The sequence below is a fragment of the Lissotriton helveticus genome, chromosome 8 (genome assembly GCF_964261635.1).
Source record: "Lissotriton helveticus chromosome 8, aLisHel1.1, whole genome shotgun sequence".
In the NCBI taxonomy this organism is placed as follows: Eukaryota; Metazoa; Chordata; class Amphibia; order Caudata; family Salamandridae; genus Lissotriton; species Lissotriton helveticus.
Genome location: NC_136069.1, coordinates 294,172,194 through 294,196,626, shown reverse-complemented (window position 1 = coordinate 294,196,626; position 24,433 = coordinate 294,172,194). Strand labels below are relative to the sequence as shown.

General features: G+C 40.6%; 1 protein-coding gene across 1 annotated transcript in view; it reads left to right on the top strand.

Annotated features, from left to right (window-relative positions):
• ARHGAP20 (Rho GTPase activating protein 20) overlaps positions 1 to 24,069 on the top strand; it is a 259,386-nt gene extending 235,317 nt beyond the window's left edge. The window contains exons 12-15 of the mRNA XM_078657062.1: positions 9,274 to 9,383; positions 12,903 to 13,092; positions 18,080 to 18,191; positions 21,296 to 24,069. Of these exons, the coding sequence (XP_078513188.1) occupies positions 9,274 to 9,383; positions 12,903 to 13,092; positions 18,080 to 18,191; positions 21,296 to 23,199 (2,316 nt within the window). The 3' untranslated portion in view covers positions 23,200 to 24,069. The remainder of the gene's footprint in view (positions 1 to 9,273; positions 9,384 to 12,902; positions 13,093 to 18,079; positions 18,192 to 21,295) is intronic.
• Positions 24,070 to 24,433: the final 364 nt, after the last annotated feature.

Genomic DNA, 24,433 nt, shown 5'->3' with positions numbered 1-24,433 from the left:
TAAAAGAAAAATATATTAAGGATTTATGCTTTTTGGGGGAAGGAAAATGGTGTGACCATGTATAATAAGGAATACAGTACCCTCTGCTGTATATTACTAGAATTGTGTAAGCTACCTTGGCGTTCAATGAACTTCTAAAGTAATTTGGCCTGATATTTTTTCAGTGCAATCTTCAACCAGTTCATAGGAAAATAGTGTTGCCTCATTCGGCAAAACCGATAATATAAAGGTTTGAGTTATGTGCTATGTTAATATGTATGAATATATTTCACTCTTTTGGTTTTGCAGAATAACTCGCCTCGCCACCATTTTTAGTTTTGTGGGACTGGTTCATTGCTGCTTAATCTGCAAATAGAAAGTATAAACGACTATTCTTTTTTTTATAAATCATGTTGTATCTAGCTACCATTGTGCTTTGGTACACCACCGTGTGATCCCACCAAACTATGTGTTGGGCTTTATTCTCTGACTCTGTCTGGAAGTTACAATTTCTTTTTGCCATATATTACAAGCTATATGCATACACCCACTAAACCCCTAATGTTCACTTTTGCAGCAGTAGTACCTCTGCCCAAGTCCCATCCTTGCCCCTACAGCTTCATTATTGGAAGCTCTCCTCTCCATTGGCCGATCAGATTGTCATGCTGCAGAATTGAATATCAACATGGCAATAGAGCAGCTACCATGTTGATGCCCAATACAGCAGGCAGACTTTTGGGGTATTCAAACAGTACAGAAGAGCTCGTCCACTAACATAAGGCAGCCGCCTTAGGATCATTTACTTTTCCGAATCGGTCGATTTCTGGGACACCCGCACTGACAGAATCCATTGGATGCTCCTCCAGCCCCTGGTACTTCCTAACACCATAACACTTGGTATTTACAGCACACAGACCTGGTAATACTGCAGGGTAAAGTGTTGCACCAAAATAAATTATTACTGGCAATATTTTCAGAATCTGGTTTATCAAAAATAACATGTCACCATGTTTTCTTTCCACAGTAATATTTCCTGAACTATAAATGCAAGTATCAACCATTGCAGAAGGACACTTTACATGAAGGACGACAAAATAGCGCAGTAGTTTAAAATATTGGTTATTTTGTCCATTGCGGTATGTGGCCAGGCAGTACAGAGGTCTCCTGCTTTACAAGGCAACTTGCATGTTGCGGGATGGCCGAGCTGTCATCACGAGGTCTGCCCATACAAATAACTTAGTATTGTGCAAGCATTGATACATTGTCGCTGGCTCACAGATGTGGGTTGTAAATCATGGGCCTGATGACGTCCATCGTCCTCGCACCCTCCACACGTGTGGCCGATGCCAGCAAGTAGCATTAATAGCCCATCTTTGACATGTATTATTTATTATTTTCCACCCTAGTAGAAGAGGTGTAATAGAAAATGCGCATCTCTGGGGGGTCCATAAGGCCAGCTTGGATGAGATATGTTGTGCATCTTCCTTACGCATTTCCTTTCCTTGTACCTGGTCTGAGCAGAATCAGAAAAAGGTGTATCCCTCTTTGTTAGGAATAAGTTCATAAAGACACAGATGCATGCCTTGATTAGCTCTTTCCTTCTTACTTTTGTAAGCAAAGAGGTGTGCTCAGTAGTATGTGTTCCATGTGAAGTGTCTTATAAATAGATCGTGTATATTTTGTGTTCTTTGACTGGGCATAGCTGCCCCAAGTATTGGCAGAAGCTTGCCAAATTATTCATATAGCACAAAACATACAGTGTATGCCTTAAAAGAACCTAACAAATTATTTCAAATTCATCCAGGGATTCAGTACAGAATTTTATAACTTACTCTAGCCCTCTTTAAACCATTTACACAAAGGTTTCAAAATAAATAGTTTATATATGAATATATTTAATTTCTCTGTAAATTTGACAATAGAATTGGAGACTCGTTCCGAATGTCAATAATGATTTAATTTTATTCTAAGTACATGATAGACTTTTCTTTACTAATTGGAAAATAGATCTCGGGGTGCCCGAGATCTTAACGCAAAAGCAATTGATTTTAAATGAAGACAAACCGGATTTCACATGCTTATTTCTTTTATTATACATTAATACGAATCTAAATAACATTTGGGTTGTGTGGTTGCACTTAAGGGTACCTTAGTAAATAATTATAGTCGAAGATGCTTGAGGAATCTTAAGGGGGACGAGTGAAGAAGGGTGAGATGTGGAGGAGAAAAAGGCGCGCTGAATAAAAACAAATCCCTAGATTTAAAATGTGGGAATTCCTCCTAGCAGGGATATCTCAGTAATATCCTGGAACGCAGCCGGCCTAAACACCAATAAAGATAAATTCTCATTGTTGAAGGATCAGAGCACGGATATAATTTGCCTACAAGAGACCTGGATCACAAAGGATTGGTCCATGGAAGATTATATAGTGCTGAGCCGGCCTGCGCTCCACGTGAATAGAGGACATGCTAAAGGAGGAATCGCTATTTTGCTTAGCACAAATTTTAGTTGGTCTTCTAAAGAATTTTTTCATGAGTCCAACTTGATTCAGGCAATTAAGTTACATCTCAAGGATTCTCAGGATCACCTAAACACTCTGTTAATTGTAAACGTATACCTTCCCCCAGATGCTTCCCATGCTCACCTATTAAAAGATCCATTTGTTTTTTTCTCCTCCATCATGGAAAGGGAAGATTGTAAGTCTCTAATGCTAGTAGGTGATATGAATGCTAAAGTCTCCTCACACAGCATAAGGTTATTTTCTAACACCGAAAGAAATGAAGTCCTAAAAATCCCCATTGCCCTATTTCCGAAAAAAAGCAGGACCGACAAAAGAGGTACCTTATTACTTGAAGGCCTTAGAAGCTTAGATCTTATAATAGCTAATGGAAGGTTAGAAAATTATACTCCTGCAAACTATACTCACAAGGCCCCAACAGGGAATTCTATTATAGATTATCTAATTGTTTCCTCCGAGTTTTTTTGTAATCTCATAAGTATGGAAGTTTTGGGATCCGGTTTTAGCGATCATAGGTTGATATGCTCTAAATTTAATTATGGTTGTGCTAGGGTAGATCCATGGAATTTTAAAGGCAGTAATGTAAGGCTAAATGTAAAGGAAGAATTCACTGGAACACCCAAGCGACAGTCGTAGTAAAAGCAAAATTAGCAGCTCTTATAAAAGATCAACACCTTCTAGTTTCGCACGAATATGATTCGCTTCAAATTGATCTTTTGGAAGTTTTTTCCTGTTTTTTTGGTTCTGTGGCAGCATTATGTAAATCATCGCAACCCCCAAGTAAACAAATTTTATTTTAATCCAATGCTCACCTTAAATAGGGAAATTAATAAATTGGTGAGGGCCCAGTTCCTGAACTTTTCTAATGAACGTAATAATTTAATCTGCTTATTGAAGAGGAAAAGGCAGAGTAAAAAACGCTCTATGAAGCAATTAGAGGAAGATGGTGCATGGGTGCAGTTAAAAGAGGCAGCCTCCAAAAACAACTCTAAGAAAATTCTGGGAAGTAATTGCAGACTGCTGCGGTACTAGAGTACAATCTCTTCCCATTCCTGTTAAAGAATTGGATTGGAAAATCCACTTGGTAGGACTATACGCAGCAAATATTAACTCCCCTAGTTTTTTCCCTGCTGCTTTTGACCCTTTAGAAACACACTTATCCAACTATGTACACTCAGTGAGTGACATAGTTGGATTTATTAAAAAAATGAGATCCTCAGGAGCAATGGGTCCGGACGAAATACCAATGATGGTAATCAAAAAGAAACCACTTCTGTGGGCTACGTTTCTAGTCCCTCTGTTCAACTTTTGCTATTCGCAGGGGAAGATATTCCCGTCATGGACTGGTAGTATTTTAATCCCGTTACATAAAAAGGGCCTTAGATCTCAAGGCAATTATAGACAAATAGCTTTACTAGATGCAGTGGGAAAATTATTTGCACGAAGTATTCTTGATCATCTCACGGAATGGGTCACGGAGAATAAGGTCCTACCCATAGAACAAGCAGGTTTTAGAAAAAATCATTCGACATTGGATAATCTCACCATGCTGAAATTAATAGAGGAGAAATATACGCTATCTCGCAGATCAAATGTTTATATGGCCTTCATAGATTTCTCTACAGCCTTTGATAAGGTAGATCGGCCGCTCCTTTGGAGGAAACTACAAAATATGGGATTGCCTGCTCCCCTGTTGTCCTTAATCATTGCTTTACACATGTTTATTAGCTCCATTATTATTTTCATTATATTTAGCAGATCTACCCGACTGTCTCTCTCAGTGAGAGGGCGATGCTCCAAAGATAGGTAGCCGGCCTTTCGCATGTCTCCTTTATGCAGACGATATAGTCATGATGGAGCTTACTCCTATAGGACTAAACAAAAAGTTGTCATCATTGCAGATTTATAAGGTGGCTCATTTTTAAAAGATCAATGTTTCCAAAAGTAAAATTCTAATCTTGAAAAGTGACAAAAGCAGAACATTTTGTAAATTCAATTGGCACATTGGTCTTGAAGATTCATATGTATATTTAAGGAAAATAATTACGAGTAATACGAAGAATAAATCCCATATCGATCACAGCACCAGTAAAGCTATGTCTCACGCTAATGGTCTGCGCATGTTTTATAGCACAATGGGAAGAAGGCATATTTTTTACATCTACTGACGGTGCTAAAAGCAAAAATTCCATCAACCTTATTATATGCTATTGAATCAATCCCTGTAAAGGAGTGGAGTTTTTTAGAGTAGATAGGACAGATATTACGTAAACTGTGTAATTTTAATACGCTAGTTCATTCAGCTGCCATTAGATTGGAATTTGGACTACTAAGCACTTTTATTCAAGGTATTTCCAGAGTTTTACGCTGGGGATACCAGTTAAAAAACTGAATTTTATTCCCTAAGAGGTTTCATGTGTAAGGAAATTTTGGGTGCTATAGGGGGGAAATACTCTTTAGGTCGAGATTTCTCTTTGGCTTTAAACATTTATTGTGTTGAGGAAGTAGCTATGATTTCCCTCCTGCTAACAGAATTTAAATCCTTCTTAAAAAATTTAAGTGGGAGGATCAACTTTAATAGAGATATTGTGCTATTTAATACTAAGGAGAGAGAAAAAATAATAGCAAGGTCTACTTCCCCGAAACTGCCCCAGAAATATTTACCTGGAACCTAGACCATGGAATAAGACGCTGGTTTGCCCTATTTAGATTTAATCTCCTACCTCTAAATGATTTAACAGCATATTGGTCCCAGAATACAAAAAACGGAATAAATTGCAATTTCTGTGAGCTGAGTATCCAGAACCTCGATCATGTTTTGCTTGTTTGTCCAGAACTGGCCTTTTACCGTCGTCTTTGGCTTAGGCCGATGTTTTTACAAAATGGTGTTAAGGACGTAGCCTCAGCTCGCAACTTTCTTTTTAATCCCAAAAATGAAGCTGTGTGTGCAAAATTGTTTAACTTCTTTAGGGAATTCATGTACATATTTTAACTGAATATTTTCCAAGTGGGATTTAATTTTTGAACAGCTGATCTTCTTTTTAGTCATATTATCCTCTTAATTATGAATGTATCTTGCACTATTTGGTCCTTATTTTAAAGGCTGTGCTTATTTAATTTTTTATCCCAAATTGTAAACTTGCACATGATTAGGCTGCTTTTACTTGTTGTTTGCACAGTTCAGGAAATGCTCTGTTCTCTCATTGTTTGCTGCTAACTCTAAACTTTGCTCCTCGAAAGTGCTTTACGCTGTCTCGGTTGCTTTCTAATTGCTATTTGCACAATTCTGGAAATGCCCTGTTTCCTCATTGCTGGCTGCTGGATCCCAAACTTTTTATCCCTTGAAACTGTTGTATCTTGAAATGTATTTTGCACTATTTGGTCCTTATTTTGTAGGCTGTTTATTTATTTTTTTATCCCAAATTTTAAACTTGCACATGATTAGGCTGCTTTTACTTGTTATTTGCCCAGTACAGGTGAAACTGTTGTATCTTGAAAAATTTTATTATCTTGTTTCCGCTGCATTACCACATGGTTTTATTGCACTTTATGTATTAATTGGTGTCTAATTTTTAAGTGGACCTCATTGGAGTTCCAAAACTTTAATAAATTGAATTAGAATTGAGGAGAAAAAGGTTTCACCATTTCAGTGTCCTCAATATAGTGTTTTTTGGGCGTGTGTATTTAACTGATGGTTATAAAAGCATATGTAAGTGCCTCCTCATTGGGAAATAAAAATAGCTATATGTACAGGGACATTTCTGTATTTGATTTAGAATAACGAGAAACAACTTGACACAATATGTTCCACATATGTTTCAGTGGAATGAAAAAAAGGATGAGCAGCAAACAAAAGACAGACACAGCTGGTCCTCGTAGTACAAGCACATTCTTTGGAATCGAGATGCCTGAATTGCAGCTTTTCTTCCACCGCTGTTGTAGCTTGTTCAATGACACTGTGGTCTAGACATTTAATAGTAATACCGATTTGTGGCTAAAAGTAGAGGCGCGAGTTTGGTTTGTTATTTTATTTCCTTGAAGTGATTAGTGTAGTTAGATGCCTCTACGTATTTCCAATTGTAGGTTTAAAAGCGCAAAATACATTAAAACGTGAACTTAAAACAGAATAATATTGAGGTTTAGAAGCCGGGGCGTGTCTTTTAGAGAAAACAAATGTATGTGTGTTTGCCTGCTTATGACTGAACCATGCCATCATGAGCAGGCCGCTCCGCCTACGCGGCACTGATTCCCCACCTGTGCGGGCGAATGAGTGAGCGGGTGGGTTCGTGACGAAACCACGCCGACTTCTGATCCTCCAACTCACCACAGCATCACAGACCGGCGCACTCGCCCATGTGCTTATTACCTGTATGTTAATTCATCCTCCGATTTATAACCTGAATGTCTAATCGTGCATTGGGCTTATCCAGGACCCCAGTCACGCTCCGCTCGACCAGACTACACGCAGTGTCTCGCGACCTACTTCACGACCAAGACCCACGTGATGCTTAGATTTGGCGCACCCGCCTTCGTTCCTGCACATTCACCAGCAAGTTCCCCCTCTACATACTTCACGAGTCTAGGCTGGCGCACCGCCCTTCTCCGCTCGTCACATCGCCCCAGGCCGGATAGATTCCTCACCGGTACTGAGCCACACACTCGGACCTCGAACCGTGCAGCAGCCCTGAAGAGTCACAAGCCTATGCATTGTGACGAAACATGTGTCGGCTGATTGTTTGATTCCGCATGACTCTTTTTCTTATTAAAATCGCTTAAGAACACACTGGTGTCGACCTCAGAATACTTCACCATTGGAGACTACTGCTACTTCTTTTGTATCCTCCCCACGTGTGCCCATGACTGTGCCTATAAGTCTTTGTAAGTGTTGATACTTGTTTATTTTATAGCTTCACCACACTTAGCCAACACGTGTTTCATCTTATGACATACTTCCTCTGGGCTAAAAAACATCATAGAATACATGAATTAATCCTAAAGAACAATCCTGTATATGTATGCATAAAAACAATGAATGTACCTTATAAAAGGTACCAGTGTCCAGAGATTAAAAAACCTGCCTGTGTCAAGAAAGCAACTGATAGAGAAATAAATTCAATAACCCAAATAACAATCTATATTTGCCACTTGTGTCCACATGCATCCATGACTGGGTGCAAAAGACTTTAAAAAAAAGGATTAAGATAGAAGTGATCTATCCGTTAATACTAATAGCAGTACCGTTACTTTCATAAATTAAAAATTCCAAACCAGAAAAGTAACCCATATTAGTCAGCCGTGCCTGCTGACATATCAAATAGCTGTTTTAACAGTCTCATCAGAAACAGAAGAGTAAGAGTGTGTGATTTAAAAATTGATATCACAATTAATAAATCCAAACGCTCATAACGTAAGTGCAGTCAATCTTCACCTCCCTCATAAGCAAAGAACAAACAAAATAAAATATCTTAAATCAAAATAAAAAAGGGCTATCGGAGTATATCCAAGCCAGTGTAGACAGAAGTATTCAACCACTTGATATTTATCGAAGCCTCCATTAGAAAAACGAAGTTACCAATTCAATCATTGATTTAATGTGAGCAACAGCACTTCCTCGATGGACTTATAAACCACCACTAATAAAAACACTGTATAACTACTAAGTATTAAACCATATGATCCTAAACCAAACAGTAACTATGTACGTCCCCCTATGATCATGATCTCATGCAGTGTGCACAGGGAATTTACCACCACAGAACCAAAATTATATCCAAAGCATAACCGAATTCTGGGCAAAGTAGTATCTCTATAACAGAATAATAGAAACCTTACTGAAAATTAATCGCACGTCCGTATAGTCAAACACTATAATGTACAAATCACTTTTCAAAAGGCAAAAGAATAATATATGTCCCAAACCTTTGTCCAAGTACGAAGTTTGTAGGGCCTCAAGTTTTGGCGTACTAGATAGGTGCCATTTTGGAACCACGTGTGTATAAGCAAGAATAAGGAAGGACACAGTGCCTTTAGCAACAATCAGAGCCCAGAATACACCATAAGATTTATAAGATGAAACACGGTTTGGCTAGAGTGGTGAAGCTGGGAAACAAACCAGTACCAACACTGACAAAGACTTATACTATTCTTTTTTGGTGCTCGGTGGTTTCTGTTTTCAAATTTGGAAATATGTCAGCAACTATTTCTAGGTTTATTGGTGTTAAATTGAGCACACAGAGTTAGAAATTTACATAGTCACCTGTCATGGATGGGATTTCACCAAAATGCCAGCGGTGATGTTATTGACCGTGCAAGCCATTTGAGCTTTTTTAATGATGCCACATAGTGGAGCCCCTTTTCACTGTCTTTGATGATGCACAGCTTCCTATTTGCTGCTGAACGGCTGCTAAAGGGTATGAAGTCAAAATTACTTACTCTTGAGCCCTAATTGCTTTCTATTCCGTTCGCCGCCTTCATGACCCCTGAGACCAGGGATATCATGAGTGGTGCCATTCGAAACAAAGAAGTTGAACCTACTATGCGTGATGACCCCTAATTGACGTCCACTGGCCATACATAGATAAACAGTAAGATAAATGAACAGTAGAGGGTTATGAATGGTACAGGGTGTTTTTGAAAGTACTCCCCACGTAACCCTCATAATGAATAAAGCTGTTGTTATTCTTGTTATTTTAACAAACTGTTCCAAGTACATAGGATTGGTGTCACGGTTATCTGAATATTTTCTGATTTGTTTTATTTTGATTCCATTCAAAAGGATTTTCTACGCAACATCCCAGACAGCATCTTCTCAACTAAGCTGTGTGACAAGTGGGTCGCAGTGATGGATCAGTCGAGCCATGAAGAAAGGATAAAAGCCATTCAGAGGTAGCTGTCCTTTCCCTATTTTGATAAATTGCTTGGATATATCTGCAGAGAACTCTCCATCACTACACACACACATTTGCCAGGCAGGGGTTACCTGTGAGCAATCTAGTATGGCTAAACCATCTCCCCACCAATCAATCAATCAATCAATTAAGGGCTTGCAAAGCGCCGCTACTCACCTGTGAGGGTCTCAAGACGCTGGGGGGCTGCTGGTCAGACTGGGTGGCAGATCATTCGCAGAGCCAGGTCTTGAGGTCCTTTCCGAATTGGGTCAGGACACTGATTGCCAGAGGTGGACGGGCAGGGAGTTCCGGGTCTTGGTGGTGAGGTAGGAGAACGACCTTCCTCCGTGCTGGCCTGTTCTCACCAAACAACCTCCAATTAATTAAAACTGACCTAATCATCATAGTGACCACACACATCCACAAAACTGAATCACACAGTACGTTCTGCTATAAAACAAATGTGGAAAGTCTTAACCGAGGCTATCAAAATGCTGCGTGAAAGTAGCAGCAGATAGTGCCCTATACACGGCTGCTTAACAATAACAGTAATCTAAAATGCAAGTCTTCTATGTTTTTAATGCTAATGTTTGTAACATTTATAGTGCAGAACCCCACTTACAAAAAGAGACCATTGGTCATTTGCGTCTTAAAGGGCATTCCCTTGTTCCAAATAACAGCAAGCCATTGGTATTGTGCGACTGGGGAAAGAGATGCAGGTTTCAGGAGAGGTGAATAAAAAAACTGCACTGCCCTCAATACCCAATGGGAATATGCTATTATGCTGCCACTAGATTGGAATGGAATCACAAAGCAATAGCAAGTTTGCTGTTGTGTTCTTGGAAATGGAGGTCTTTGGTAGATGACCAAATCTGATTGCACTGCAGTTAATCTGGCTTCGATTCTCAATGCTGATCTAAGTCTTACTTTTTTTGTGTTTACACATCCTGCCAAAACTAGGCTTCAGAGCATGAACATGTACAGCAGCAGTGGTTTATTGTGATGGACGGAGGGACCTAGTTCCTCCATCTTTTATCAACACATAAAGTGTCTGTCAGGCTGCACAAAGGTCAGCCTGATATACAATCTTTTTTGTTCGGGTCAGGCATCCAGGACCTTTACATGCACTAATGTTCAGGTGCTGGGTGCCTCAGCTGAAATTTGCTAGGGCTGAAGAATGCACAGCCCCAGTGGCCTGACCTCCTCAGCCCGGCAAATTCTTCTGTGTGCCTATCCCTCATGATGAGGGGGAGCATCACTGATAGACTTAGACCTCAGCGCTTCATTTTTAAGCATTCAGCATGGGGCTGAGTGTCCATCAGTGGCACTTATCACAGAATGGTGCAGGTTCAGCAAGTCTCACTGACCCCATCCCACTCTGTGACGAGGTAAGAAAGACCCTTCTCTCATTGGCTGACTTTTGACAAATGTGAAAATTGAATTGTTTCAATTATTGACACAGTGATCATCAAATTCTGGGTAAGCATTAATGGCACTGGTAAGGTCCTAACAGGGCAAGGCCAATGGAGTTAAGAAACCTCATCTTGTGGTGATCATTTGTTAGGCAGTTCACAATGAAGTGCCACTTTCCTATTTCTTGATAGATACAGATGCAAACAGCCTTTAATCTGCATACATTTGCCAGTCATTTGCCAGCCAAAGGTGTAACTGTTTAGGGCTTGCCCAGTTGTGCTGTTTAATGTAGGAGTTAAAAAAAGATCGAAAGTAGCCCAAAGCCTTGATGGACACTCATAGGAATGTTGAGAGCCTTTCATGCAAACTGCAGCAATTACCCCTTCACCATACTTGATGGAATTGAAGTCACTTGAACACATTCTTTTGTTTGTTAGGCCATGTAGATTGGGATAAATTGCTGAACAATATAAGGTTGTTCATAGTCCTTGAGGAGTCCAGAGCCCAATTAGAGGAAAAATGCCAATGGCAGAATTGTTTTATACAGTCATGGAACCCGGAGGTGACTTGCAAGATCCTTTTAACGTGCGGTAGATTGTATTTTATTCCTTATAATACATAGTTAAACCATCACCCTTACCACAAACTGCGTAAATGCTAACTTCAAATTTGATTCCGAAATCTTTTTGCTACAAATTATTAGCTGCTTTTGGGCGTGTTTAATTTCGCACTCTACTTTTATAGGTCATATCTGGAAACATACTGTCTTTCACAGGAAAGAGCGGCACACTTACCACAAACTGCGTAGATGCTTAGTGTGCTGCTCTTTCCTGTGAAAGACAGTATGTTTCCAGATATGACCTATAAAAGTAGAGTGCGAAATTAAACACGCCCAAAAGCAGCTAATAATTTGTAGCAAAAAGATTTCGGAATCAAATTTGAAGTCAGTCAAATTAAGAACATTCCTTAGCTCAGAATGTGTAGAGACAGGCAGAGTCCATCTATGCTGCAATGACCAGTAGTGTGGAACAAAGTAAACACCTGAACTTAAATAGATTATTTCAGCTGATCTTTCATTTTAAGAAAAACAGATCAGAAGAAAGAAAAGCTAGTTCTGGATTTTGTTGTTTAAACTGCAGCTGTAAATATGCTCTGTGGCCTTCCTTTCACCTGGGCAGCTGTGTCTGAGAGCATTTTGACGTCTCAGCTCAACTGTATGATATCACAACTAACCTGTAATAAGGAAATTAGAGCTATGCTTTTATATAAGGATTGCTGGAATCCATATGTTATACCACTGTGCGACAAATCTTATTCCCTTGCTGGTAGCATTCTGCCTTGCAATAAACAATGCACATTACTTTCCATAAGTGTGTGAGCACCTCTCCTGTCTACTGCTTGTACCGCGGTAATAGCTTTGCACATGTATCCGCTGTGTCTGGAACGCTGCTATTGAAGCAATGGCATATTTGGGAGGAAGCGCTTGAATTGGGAGGCTGGGTGCTAAATACAGTGTTATTGTTCAGTAGTGGTAAGAATTCTACCACACAGTTTTCCTATTGTGTTTAACGTCCCAGTAGACAACATGGAGTAAAACAGAACATGTTTCTGATACTCTTTACCAGCTCCTTTTGCTCCTGGTATTCAGGGATTGGGCCATCACTAAGTGCTGTTGTAATTTCATCGCGACAGAAATTCTTCTGCGGCAATAAAAATGTTTAGTATCCAGAATACCTCTCCTTTGACTTGGGACATGGTGCTTCTTGCAGTGCCATAAAGTCAAACCAAAATGCATGTCTTCTGGATTGGGAGAACAGCTTTATGACAAGCCAAGGCTGAGCCAACAGAGGGCAGGTGCCTTGTTCTAGGAACTGTGGGTTATTAAAACATTAGTGCTGCCTCTTCAACTTTCCATGACGTAGTCGCGGTGTCGTGTTTAAGATGTTTGTTTTACAATGAGTAATATAATGCGTCCATTGAATTTATAGCCACTGTAACCAAGTTGCCTTTCTTTGTTTTCTCTCTGTGACATGGTCAGAGGTTTACAGTGGTAATGTGTTCCATAACACGTCGTCCTGATTCATGCTTTGCTTTGTGTTCTCAGGTTAATCGAGCAACTCCCGCGAGCCAATGTCCTCCTCTTGCGTTACCTGTTTGGAGTTTTGCACACCATAGAGGGTCATTCTCAAACTAACCAGATGACTGCATTCAACTTAGCCGTCTGCATTGCTCCCAGCATGCTCTGGTTGCCCACCACATCCAGCCCCGAGGTGGAAAGCGATTTCACCAAAAAGGTAATATACAGTGCGCTCTAGTGTCCACAGGAATATTTTTTGAATCTTTTGTAAGTAGACGTCTTTTAATTTGTTTTTCTGTAGCAGCCTTGCTTTGCGTACATGCAAGTGTACATATTTCAGGAGCACTTTATGTAATGATGTTAATGTGAAAAAGTCTTTTTTTTGTTACTTGATGACAGTGCTTAAAAGAACTTCGCAAAATGATCTGCTAATTTATGCATTTTTATGCTGGCTATTTTACTACATTGCAAATGTTAGATCTTTTATTCTTTTTATGTACTGTCGTTTAATGCTGCATGTAGAATATTATTGCTCTACCGGCCCAGGGGCTGATTTACTCCTTCCCGCCTTTTCCCTTGATCAGCGCCTTTCTGTTGAGAGTAAGGACGGAAAGGGTTCAGGTGGTGATGATAGCTCTTCTCTTGCCTTGAGCAAAATTGCAGTCTCTGAGAGTGTCACAGGAATGGAAGCTCCCTATAGTGCCCTCTCCTCTCAAGTTTCTGGTTCTATCCAGGAAAACACTTCTCAAGCTCAGCCTGACAGCCTTGCAGTTGAGCGGGGAGGGCTGAGGGTTTGACCGAAGGGCCGGCAGTCACAGTTAAGGCTTCCAGGCGGGAATCAACACTTCGGTCATATAGTAGACATTGGGCGTCTTTTTCTCTTTGGTGTGAAATGAGAGATGTAGAACCTACTATGGCAAGCCTGATTGTGACTATGGAGTTGTTGCTGGAGGGAGCAAAATTGGGCACAAACATTTCCACCCTTATAGTGGGCAGCAATCAAGGCTTTCCGAAGTTCTTGGAAAAATGTAAATAATGAGGATTTTGTTAGAGGGATAGCACACTTGTTTCCCAGTTCATCTCATCCGTTTCCTACATGGGATTTATCTGTGGTTTTGGATGCCTTAACAGTTTGCCCTTTTGAGCTTTCAGTTCAGATGATTTGAAAATTCTAACCCTTAAGACCGGATTTCTCAACGCGATTACTTCTGCCAAAAGATTGGGAGAAAAAAGCTTTGTCAGGTTTACATCCTTTTTGTAGGGCTGGTCAGGGTAGTGGTTTTGCTTCCATTACCATATTTTTTTACCTAAAGCAAATTCTGCTTTTCATAGACAACAGGAGATTATATTACCCCTTTTTTTCCCTCCCTTCTTCTGAGGTAGAAACCAAACTCTATTGTTCGTATGTGAGGAGAACTCTTGTTCTTTATCCAGAGAGAGTAAACGTTTTTTTAGAAACCCTGAATTTTGGGCCCCCTAAGAAGGGGGAGAAACCAGTGACCTTGAGCAGGTGGTTAAGGTCATTGATTGCCATAGCTTACGAGGTGAAGGGTAAGTTGCCTCTGTCTTGGATTTAAGGCAGATCTACCTAGAAGTATGGCTTCCTTTTGGCAGAGTCTGGGATATATAGGGCAGTGACATTGGCTACTCTTTTGTCCTTTTTAAACCACTGCATGGTGAGGGAGAGTCAACATATCTCTGATGTATTTAGCCACAGGGTTCTCTCTTCTTCGAAATAGTAGAGGAGAAGCTGAAATCTGAAGGAATAAATGTTAATTTGTGTGCATTCAGCTCATTTGTCCAATGCTGCTGTTTTTGCATGCTCGCTATGATTTCTCATTGGTACAGAATTCAAGGATGGGAGGGACGTGGAGGTAATGTTTCAATTTCTTACCAGTAGTTAAATTACTCCCAGTCCTACTCCCTCACTGGAGTAAAACCTGCAACCAGAGTCTGAAACCCCAAAGATGTTTTGATTACCAACAAACATGAGTTTTGGGTTGTTTGCAGATTTCTCCATATCAAGAGCACCCACAACTCTTTCCTGCAAGAATTTTTTTTATGGCTAAGATAAAGCCATGCTGGCATGATTTTGAGGTCACAAGCGTACATCTGAGAAACTTCATAAAAAAAAAACTAGGAGTGTGTTGAGTTTGGTAATAGAACACTTTCTTTTAACACCAGGAGCCAGGTTCTGCCTTTCATCAATACTACTAGCCTCACCTTGTCTTCTTTGAACCAGCTTTTCTTAGAATATCCGCCTCTATTTGGGCCATTTCTTCCCGACCTCGCAAAGTGAGACAGTATTTTTGTTTCTTACCTGATCTACCATCATACCAATTCATGCTGAAAATTAATTTTTTTTCAGATTTTCCGATATTTCCAATATCATGTTTGACTTTCATGTTCCTGTCATTCATTCCTTTGATAGCTACTGCTAGGAACAGGAAGCAGGCAGGCATCCTTCCTCCACTCACCTAAGCCAATCACAACGCTGCAATGGCAGCATTGTGATTCGTCGGGTCACAGACCGGCCAGGCTCCTACGAGGCCATTTTCTCAATGTAGGCTGCATTGCAGCCTACATGGAGAAAGGTCAGAGTGTGCATGACTGGTTTGGTCAGCGCCCTCAGCAGTGGGCAAGCCACTCCTCCACTCCCCTAGAGCAGACCCGCCTGCACGCCCCCAACCAAACTTCTGCTATCTCTGCTTCTTGCACTGCGAGAAAGCAGTGAGGCGACGCTCCTCCGCCCTAGTGAGGGAGCCGCCCCTGGCTACTGTACATTGTTTTCTGCATTTACACGCACATTGTTATTCTCTTTAATTAAGCCAAACCATAACGTTTAAACGTCTCTCTGAGCAGGAAGCCTTCAACACACCTGTTTTAAGTGTGAATCCTTCTCAAGGCCAAGTTGCTGAAGGGCTATATCATGTCCCACTAGAGATCACTAGTGCTCTCCTGCCTTCTAAGGTGATTGTGCTGCTGTCTACCCGCCACGGTCTCTATACCGTGTACTTCCCTTTTCTCTGAATAAACCCTAAGATTGCTTGCTGGGCACCAGTGCATCTATCCTGGGCTCCTCGATTGCGGTGTGTGTGAGCGGCTTGAGTCGTGATGAAGGTATGTGCTGTTGGTGGAAGGTAGATGTATAGGGCAGATACTTTGCATACATCACTAGTCTGTCGTGGTCTTTGGAACTGGTGCTACAGTGTCACTTCTGTGCTGGTCACATGTGAAGTGGCTCATGTGCCTCATTCCGCATCACATATTTAGTTGCATGGTTGAATCCAAGCAAAGCTCCCTTTCCCTCTAAGATGCATCTCATCATATTGATCTATTTTTGCTGGTTTTTGATATAGCACTTCTAGACCCCCAAGAGGGGCAGCCGCTTTATAACAAGTAATGAAGTGGAAAAAACTGGCAGAACATCAGTAGGTGAAAGATATATCATAAGTACAACAATAAGGGAGGTGAGAGCTATACTTTTGTGGTCCACATCAGTGCAGCAGTGGAGCTTCTAAAAGATGTATGCATTTGCAGTAGGAAGCAATTGAACCTTTGAACAGAGCAGGAGTAGAATAGTATTGCACATAAGATATCTGCGTTTCTAGTTAACAGAACTTGCGGGAATAAAGATGAGGATGTAATTCGTACGTGGAGAAGACATGGAGGTCTGTGGAATTGAGAAATAAAGATAGGAGGTTGTGCCTAATAGCAATGCAACTGGGATGTTTAATACATTTAAAGTGAGCATCAGTGCAATGATAGGGCAACACTAGGAAGTTTGTGCCACTAGCAGGCTAGGTTTATTGGCATGAACAAAGTGAGTACTGCTATGAATGTTGAATAGATGGTTCTTTAATCTGAAGTTGAAAGTTTGCAGTGAAAGGGGAAGTCTTATGGTGGGAAGAACACACCAGATCCTAGGGGCATTCCCTAAAAAGATGCGACTGACGGTGGATATTTGTATTAACGGACTACCAGTACTACGTTGTTATTATTAATTGTTTTGTTACTTTATATCTGAGGATTGATGCATGCATGCAATGGTACTTCTGTAGTAAGAGCCTAGCTCAACAACAATAGAATGCTGAACAGTGATCATCAGCCCTAAGATGTGATTCTTACTTGTTTAGCATTAGCAGGATTAAACTTCCAAACCAGTCTGTGTGATGACAAACACTGCAAAAAATATAGAATGCAAAAATATAAACTACCAACATATTGACCATATACTAACATCTCCCTACATCTCCCTATAATGATTTTAACCTTTTTGCAAATCTTCAGTCCTCACAAACACATTTCCCATCTCCTTTAGCATGCGGTTAATTTGATCTTCTAACTCCAGCAAGAGCAAAACAGAGACAGGTCCTTCAATCTAGCATATTTGGTGGCAGGTGCCTGATAGTGGAATTAGGAGCATTTGGAAACCGCTATAGAGAGATTTATGTATGGTGGAGATTTTGGCATTCTATTTTTTTCAGCCAGTTTAAGCTTGTGACCCGTTATAGCCCACAATATGCAGCCCCAATGCCATCAGATAAGCTCTAAACTAACAAGGAACAAAATAAAAGTTAGAGAATGCACAAGGACACAACATTTGTAGGTATGAAAGATTTGCTCCTGGTGCGTATGTAAGGTTAAATCAACCCCGAATTAAGCATTCTAAACAACTATAGCCTTTAAATCTCTGGATGAGTGTCACAATCGTAAATGCACATTAACGATTGGTTTTCTTCTAATTTGCTGTTTTCAGAATGTTTTCATTAACAGGACATAGCGAATGAATAGAACTATTAGACCGTATTTGCAGTACTTGCACGTTTTCTTGAGAATGTCCTTATCATACAAAACATTTCCAACCGTTTTCCTGTTTGTACTTTACTTGCATTTAAATGTAAAATAGTTTTTTAAAATTATGCCGAGTTTAATTTATGAATTGCTTTTACAATTGTGTGAAAGTAAAATCTGTCTGGGTGATTTAGAGGCCAGTGCCATCTTTGCTTTTCTTAGGTATCTATCACTCACCTTGAAATTGCTGCATTAGTCTCAGAGGTGCCAGACGCTTTTAACTATATGTGAAACTCAAAACATATTAATACAGATTAAATGGTGTCAGCCAAGTATGGCTGTCCAAATCGTTTGCTATGTTCCACTTCTCCAAAAAGATGTATGAGATTGATGTGTGTTTCTTCCTGCAGATTTCCTTGTTTGTACAGTATCTCATTGAGAACTGCACCAAGATCTTTGGCGAGGATATCACCACCCTTTATGGTGACTTGTCAGCAAGACGCGGGAGAGAAGATGGCTCAGGTACAAAGAAAATTGAACTAAAGACCAATTTCAAATGTTGTATGTCACCATATCGACCCATAAAATAGTTACCTGTGCATCTATCAGGACCATAATATTGACTCCCGATTGAATAAAAAAACTAAAAAAAAAAGAAAAAAAAAACCTCACCTGATCCTGCGGCCACCCCAAACTTCTCCTGCTGCTCGAGACAGTCCCTAGAACAGAATACCCAATCAATACAGACGCTGCTCTCATACTATGAGAGCAGCGACGGCAATGGCCTGAGCGGGCTGCTTAGATGCTCCGTTCAGGCACATGGAGTCTGGCACTTTTCTTCACCCATCTGTAGAATACAGCCGGGTTAGAGAAACCTAAGTGCACATGTCTGTTTAGCTGGCCTCAGACTACTTGCCAAACAGACTCGCACTAAGTAGTGCACAGCCACGCCTCCCTGTGATCCCCGCCCCGCCCTAAATATTGCTTTATTTTTCGGCTCCTGGCTCTGAGCCAGTGGGGCAACGCTCCTCCGTCATTGCGGAGGAGCCGCCGCAGGGCACATGACTTCAGTGGGGTATTTTGAAGGTTTACTCAGCCCAACTGGAGGAGGTCATTGACTTGCAGATGAACATAAGTTTAACTTATTGTGCTATTGTGTGCTATCAGTGATTGACATCTGCACAGGAAGCAGGTGAACACTGCCTTTCAGGTACATGCAGGCCAGTGGTGGGAGGCAAGCTTCAGAAGCATGACCACGTGCTGTACGCAGAGTTGCCGTGAATGGGAACCTCAAGCTTATCTCTTCCAGGGGAACACAGGTCTTGAAAAGGGATCCCCGAAAGATTAAAATTTCGAGCAGCTCTACGCAAAGCCTGCTCTTGAAGCAATACTGCTTGTAATGATAATGTGTTCCGTAATTCGTACATTTTATTATTTTTCCGATATTCCCATTCGAGTTCATTCTCTTATTTCATTGAATCGGATACCTTATCTGCAGTTATCTACAATTGTCATATATATATATATATATATATATATATATATATGTGTGTGTGTGTGTATATATATATATATATGTGTGTGTATATATATATATATATATATATATATATATATTTATTTTGTCAATTTTAAAACCTTTTCTCAGAGATTAGCATTGCCTGGTCTCTCTCTTTTTGCTCTGTGATCCATAGGGTAGAGGAGGGACACAATATTGAGTAGGGACTTTGAGTTACCAGAATAATACAGCCAAAATATGGAGGACCAAAGTATCAACAGCTAAATATATATAGTCATGTATAGGTTGAATGTACTCCACTCTATTTGTGCACCTTGACAATATATACATCTTCAAGGCCTGTAGATATGGAGGAGTTAAGAACAGTATATCTATACTTGCCTATACATACTTACCTCCTCAATTATTTCATCTTGTACCTTTTATATACGAAATTCAGGAAACTCAATATTTCAGAATAAAACCCATATGAGAAAGCATAGAAAGAGTGAAGCGAAAAATGGAAACTAAACATACATAGTGAACTTTGAATGCTGAAAGAGAAGCCTGGATAGACACCAGTAGCTTCACCGAGAGCAGTGTCTTTTTAATTTAAATCTATTGTCAGAACGATATAACTTTAAAAGGAAAGCAATTAATTCAGTTTGCTATAAAAATATCAGCGTGTGAAGTGAACACACGTTTGTAAAGGAACATTTGCAATCGGTTGTCCTACCAATAAGGCAATGTACACCATTGAATTAATTATAGTTGACAATGATTGGGCAGAAGTAGACACGGTGTAAAAGGAGTAGTTTATTACCTGTTCGTGCTTATCATTTTTCTTAAATTCTTGTATTCTACCAAAGGAGATCATTAGTTCGAAGCCATAAACTGTATCGGAGGCAACATTTCAGGCTGGTGCACTTTCCTAGATGTTGTTCCTTTGGCAGTCAGGCAAAGGATCCATAGGTTTCACAGGATATGTTTAAACGGCGAGAAGCCATAGCTATGTTTTTTTAATTTCAAAATATCTAATCTACATAATGTCCTTGCATCTTGTTTTATTTACTTCAAGTCCATGATTGTTTGAAAGAGATGTAAACGCCTTTGGGCACCACCATGTTTTGGAGGAGGGACTTCCTATGTGGTCTTATGGCAACTCCAGGTGTCCAAACTCTTCAAGTTCCAATGTAATGAGAAAGTTAGGGTAATACAGATTTACATATTTATCAAGAGCCCCTCCCAGGGTCTGATTGGCCTTTAGGGGTATCCGGCGATGGGTTGGCCTGATAGATCAGTGTGTGGGCCGGTTATTTAGCCATTTGTGGACATGTTTTATGGCTGGGTGAGTCGGTTTTTACTGTTGACTTCCCTAATGTTACCACAAGCCTTGCCTGCAGCAAACACAAATGCATGCAGCTTCCCATACCGTGCAGAACACCTATACAAAGGGTCTTTACAAGTTCAAAACTGGCCTGATTTGCAAAAGTGACCCACTTGTTGAGCTATCTGCTTCGCTAATAGAGGTTACATTTATTTTGGAGCCCGGGCATATCTTTTGCCCCAGTCTGACCTTGGCCCTTCCCCCTCCTCTTCATCTTCAGTCCAAGGGGAAGACAGTTCCCACAGCTGGGTCTGTGTTGTTAAGTTAGTGCCACCTAGACATGGTAGCTGCACCGAGCTTTCTCATTTCTGTATATAACTTCAGCTTGGCCATGTGATTGGGCCCTGGATGGTCAGCCTTTAAAGAGCCTTTCAAGTCCATGAAAGAAATTGGAGTACTACTTTCAAGCATATACTTAAAAATACACTTCCCCTGCCTGTACTCATAAGCACTTAAGAATGGTTGCTGTATGAATGTCCATTCTTGTACATGGGGTTTGTATTTTGAAAGCACGAAGGTACCTAAAAAGTTTGACATGTTTATCAGGTTGTTTCAAAATGCCAAACCTCTTGTGCTAGCTGGTTAGTAATCCGATTTCTTAAAATATTGCAAATGCTTATCTTATGGGTTTGTGATAAATATGGAAAATGTGATTGCTCAGATAGCACATACACTGAAACTGTCATAAAATATTACTGGAAGCATCTAAAGTGCAATATTGTCTCCTTTGATTTTTTTCAGATATGTGCTCCTATCAACTTATTGATTCATCATACGACAGCTTGGACAATGAGCTCAATGATGATGGTGACTCCACTGTAAGTGACCTAGCCACAAAACGTGGGCCTGACAACAGGAGCAGGGACTCTGTTTTGACTTTGAGCGACTGCGAGTTGGATCAGTCTGAAGTGGATGGAATTGAACTGTCGCTGCCCCCCAGATCCATGCCTGTGAGGATCTCTATTGGTCTGCGGCACAAATCTGCATCGCAGGAACACTCCGAAAATGGATCTCTCTGTTCGAATACATCTGGCTATTCCTCAACAGCAGTGTCTGATACACTGATGAACCTGAGGCGACATCGGCGCTGCTCAGAGCCCATCGTAGGACTACTTGCATCCAAACTCAGCCAGCTCAGTGGGTCACATGATGGTGCTGCCCGCAAAACCAGCTGTGATGCCGTGATGTCTTCCACTGAAGCGGGCTATCTTAAACAGCTCCGTTCGTTGCAAGTGGAGGGGCAAAAACTTCTTGACCGCAGTTTGACATTGGGTATTGATGTAAGTAAGGGAGGTGGCATCCGGCAAGTTGAGGAGGCAAAGGATCTTGCGAATCAGCTTATGCCACCTGCCCCTTTGAGACTAAATGTTTGCTTGAGGAACAGCTGCTCCAGTTTGTCTTCTCCGGGAACATCCCCTTCTGGCTCCTCCATGAGCTCAATGGACAGCGCTTTCTCGCAGCTTTCTGACTATTCTGTTTTCACTCCGAATGAGATGTCCTCTCCTCTTGATTGTCCTTTCAGGTTGCAAAGGAAACCAGTGGAATCTTCCCATGACTGCACCAGCTCCCATCCATTCTCTATGGCACAGGTGGGAAAGGAGGTAAGTGCTTCAGTGAAGCAAGGCATCGACAGCAGCACACCTTGTGCTGGAAATGACAATCTCGAGTGGCCACCACCAAAGAGCCATGGCACCCGGTACCCAAGCTCATGGCTCAGAAGTGGCGCCTCCACAATGAAAAACTGGTCCCTCAGGAAAAAGGAAAAATCTAAGCATGAAGACAAAAAGCACAATTCAGGCAAAATAAACAATGGCAAGTCACAGAATGGCTCATGTGATGAACTTGAAAAGATTTATTTTGTAGAAGAACAAATGTTGCAAAAAAATTCAGTCTCCACGGAAATTCAACATAATCCAGAAAAAGGGGAGTTTGGCAGTCTGTATTCTGACCAGGGAGTTGTGCAGCTTAACAGCTCGCCATCTTGTGACATGGAAGCGGAAGACAGAAACCAGATGTTACAGGAACGCTTAACTAATCAGAGTATTGTTGACAAAAATGGAAATGGGCTGAAAGACATTGAACACAACGCAACTACTTGTCAGTCTGCTGGCTTGAAGACTGACTGGCCAACAGTAACGGACACAAAACACAGCCACATCCCTGAAACTGTATTTTATGGGCAGAATGTTTCTTTGTTCTCAAAGACAAACAAAAGACAAGCGCCTACCTTGGGCATGATGGGGGAGGTTCAAGGTGGGAATGCTAATATCCATCCTTCAGAGGTGGTAGAAATAATCAATGAAGGGCTCGGACAGTGTGACGAGGACAGTCGGGCTGTGATTGGACGGGAAATAAGCACACGCACTACAAGTTTCAAGAGAAATAAAGTATTGCCTTCCAACACAGACACTACATATAAAACTACAAACAGTGCAATTGAAAAGGTGTTCTGTGTATCCCCGAAGCCATCAAACACTGCAGATCTGTATTTCTTTCAACCAGATGTTCACAAATGCCTTCCCAAAAATAAAGACCCAGACAACAATGTGGTTCAGGGGAATGGTGAGTGGCCAAAAGCCTGCAGTTCTGGCAATACATTCGAAGAGATGGACAAGAGGCTTTTTGCAGAGGAGTCTTATGTTTGAAAGCACTGTTTTTAGGCAATAAAGGATCCTGGTGCAAACTCCTTCCAGAAGCTGCTAATTGCAGTCTTCTCAAGGGATCCTTATGGTCATCCCAGAACAATTACAGTCTATTTCCAATGTGTGATGACCCAAGTGAGTACCTTGAAATTAAGAAGTAAGATACATAGAGTAAGAGACTAAAGAGCACTTTATCCCGAGATCCAACCATATTTATTGATCTTGAGCCACTGTTTGTTATTATGTCCGTTTGTATCAATGTCGACTTGAAGAAAGCTCTGAAGGAGTTCTGCTGATGTCTGTGTGGGGTTGGACAATCGTGGTTTTTGCTGCCCTTCCCAAAGTAGAATTTAGCACCTTTCTCTGAAAAATAAATATCCATTATAGGTACATCTCTCTTTCTGTTGGCAACATGCTTCTAAAGTATTTTGCAGTAATCCTAATCACAGATCACTGTGGGTTAAGATGCTTGCAAACAGGTAGCGGTTAGTTTCTTTGTTTGCTTGTTCTTTTTAATAAAAGCATCGTGGCTAGTTGTGAAGTTGCTGTAAATTTGCACAGTGTATTATTGCAGGCAAAACATTTTTTAATTGTACACCATATAGATCATTTAATAATATATTTGAAGTAATTCTGTATCTAAAATGCTTTTTGAGTTTCTAAAATGTCATAATACCTTTTTGGCGGTATTGAATAATTGTGTATTTTTGTACTTGCAGAAAATGCTGCTAACTTTATAAGTTGTGTGTTGTTGAGGCACTGATAACGTGTTTGTATTTTATAATGTATATTGATTAAGCCCATTCTGTTATGACGTCAACCACATTTTTTTTAAAGTATTACGTATGTTCCAATAAAGAAAGGTAAAATGCTTTTTTGTGTTTCCATTTTTTTCTGCTGGTCAAGATTCAACAACAGAGCATCAGGCTGTATTTCACACTCGAATGAAAATCAAATTTCCCTTTGGGAATTTTACCTCGAACTCAGAACAGACTCTACTAGCCTTTGGTAACCGAGCTTCTTGGAGCAGGAACAAAATCAGATAATTTTAGAATTAAAACAGGTAATTATAACTGCATACACTAAACAAAAACTACATCTGGTCAGGGGCTTCATAAGGAACAGAATAAATAGTTCTGGCATGCAAGATCCCAACTTCCAAGATGAATTCTTAGTGACATCAAGCTTACAAAATCACCACCAACAAATAGAAAATAAATCCTGGACCCCCCATTGG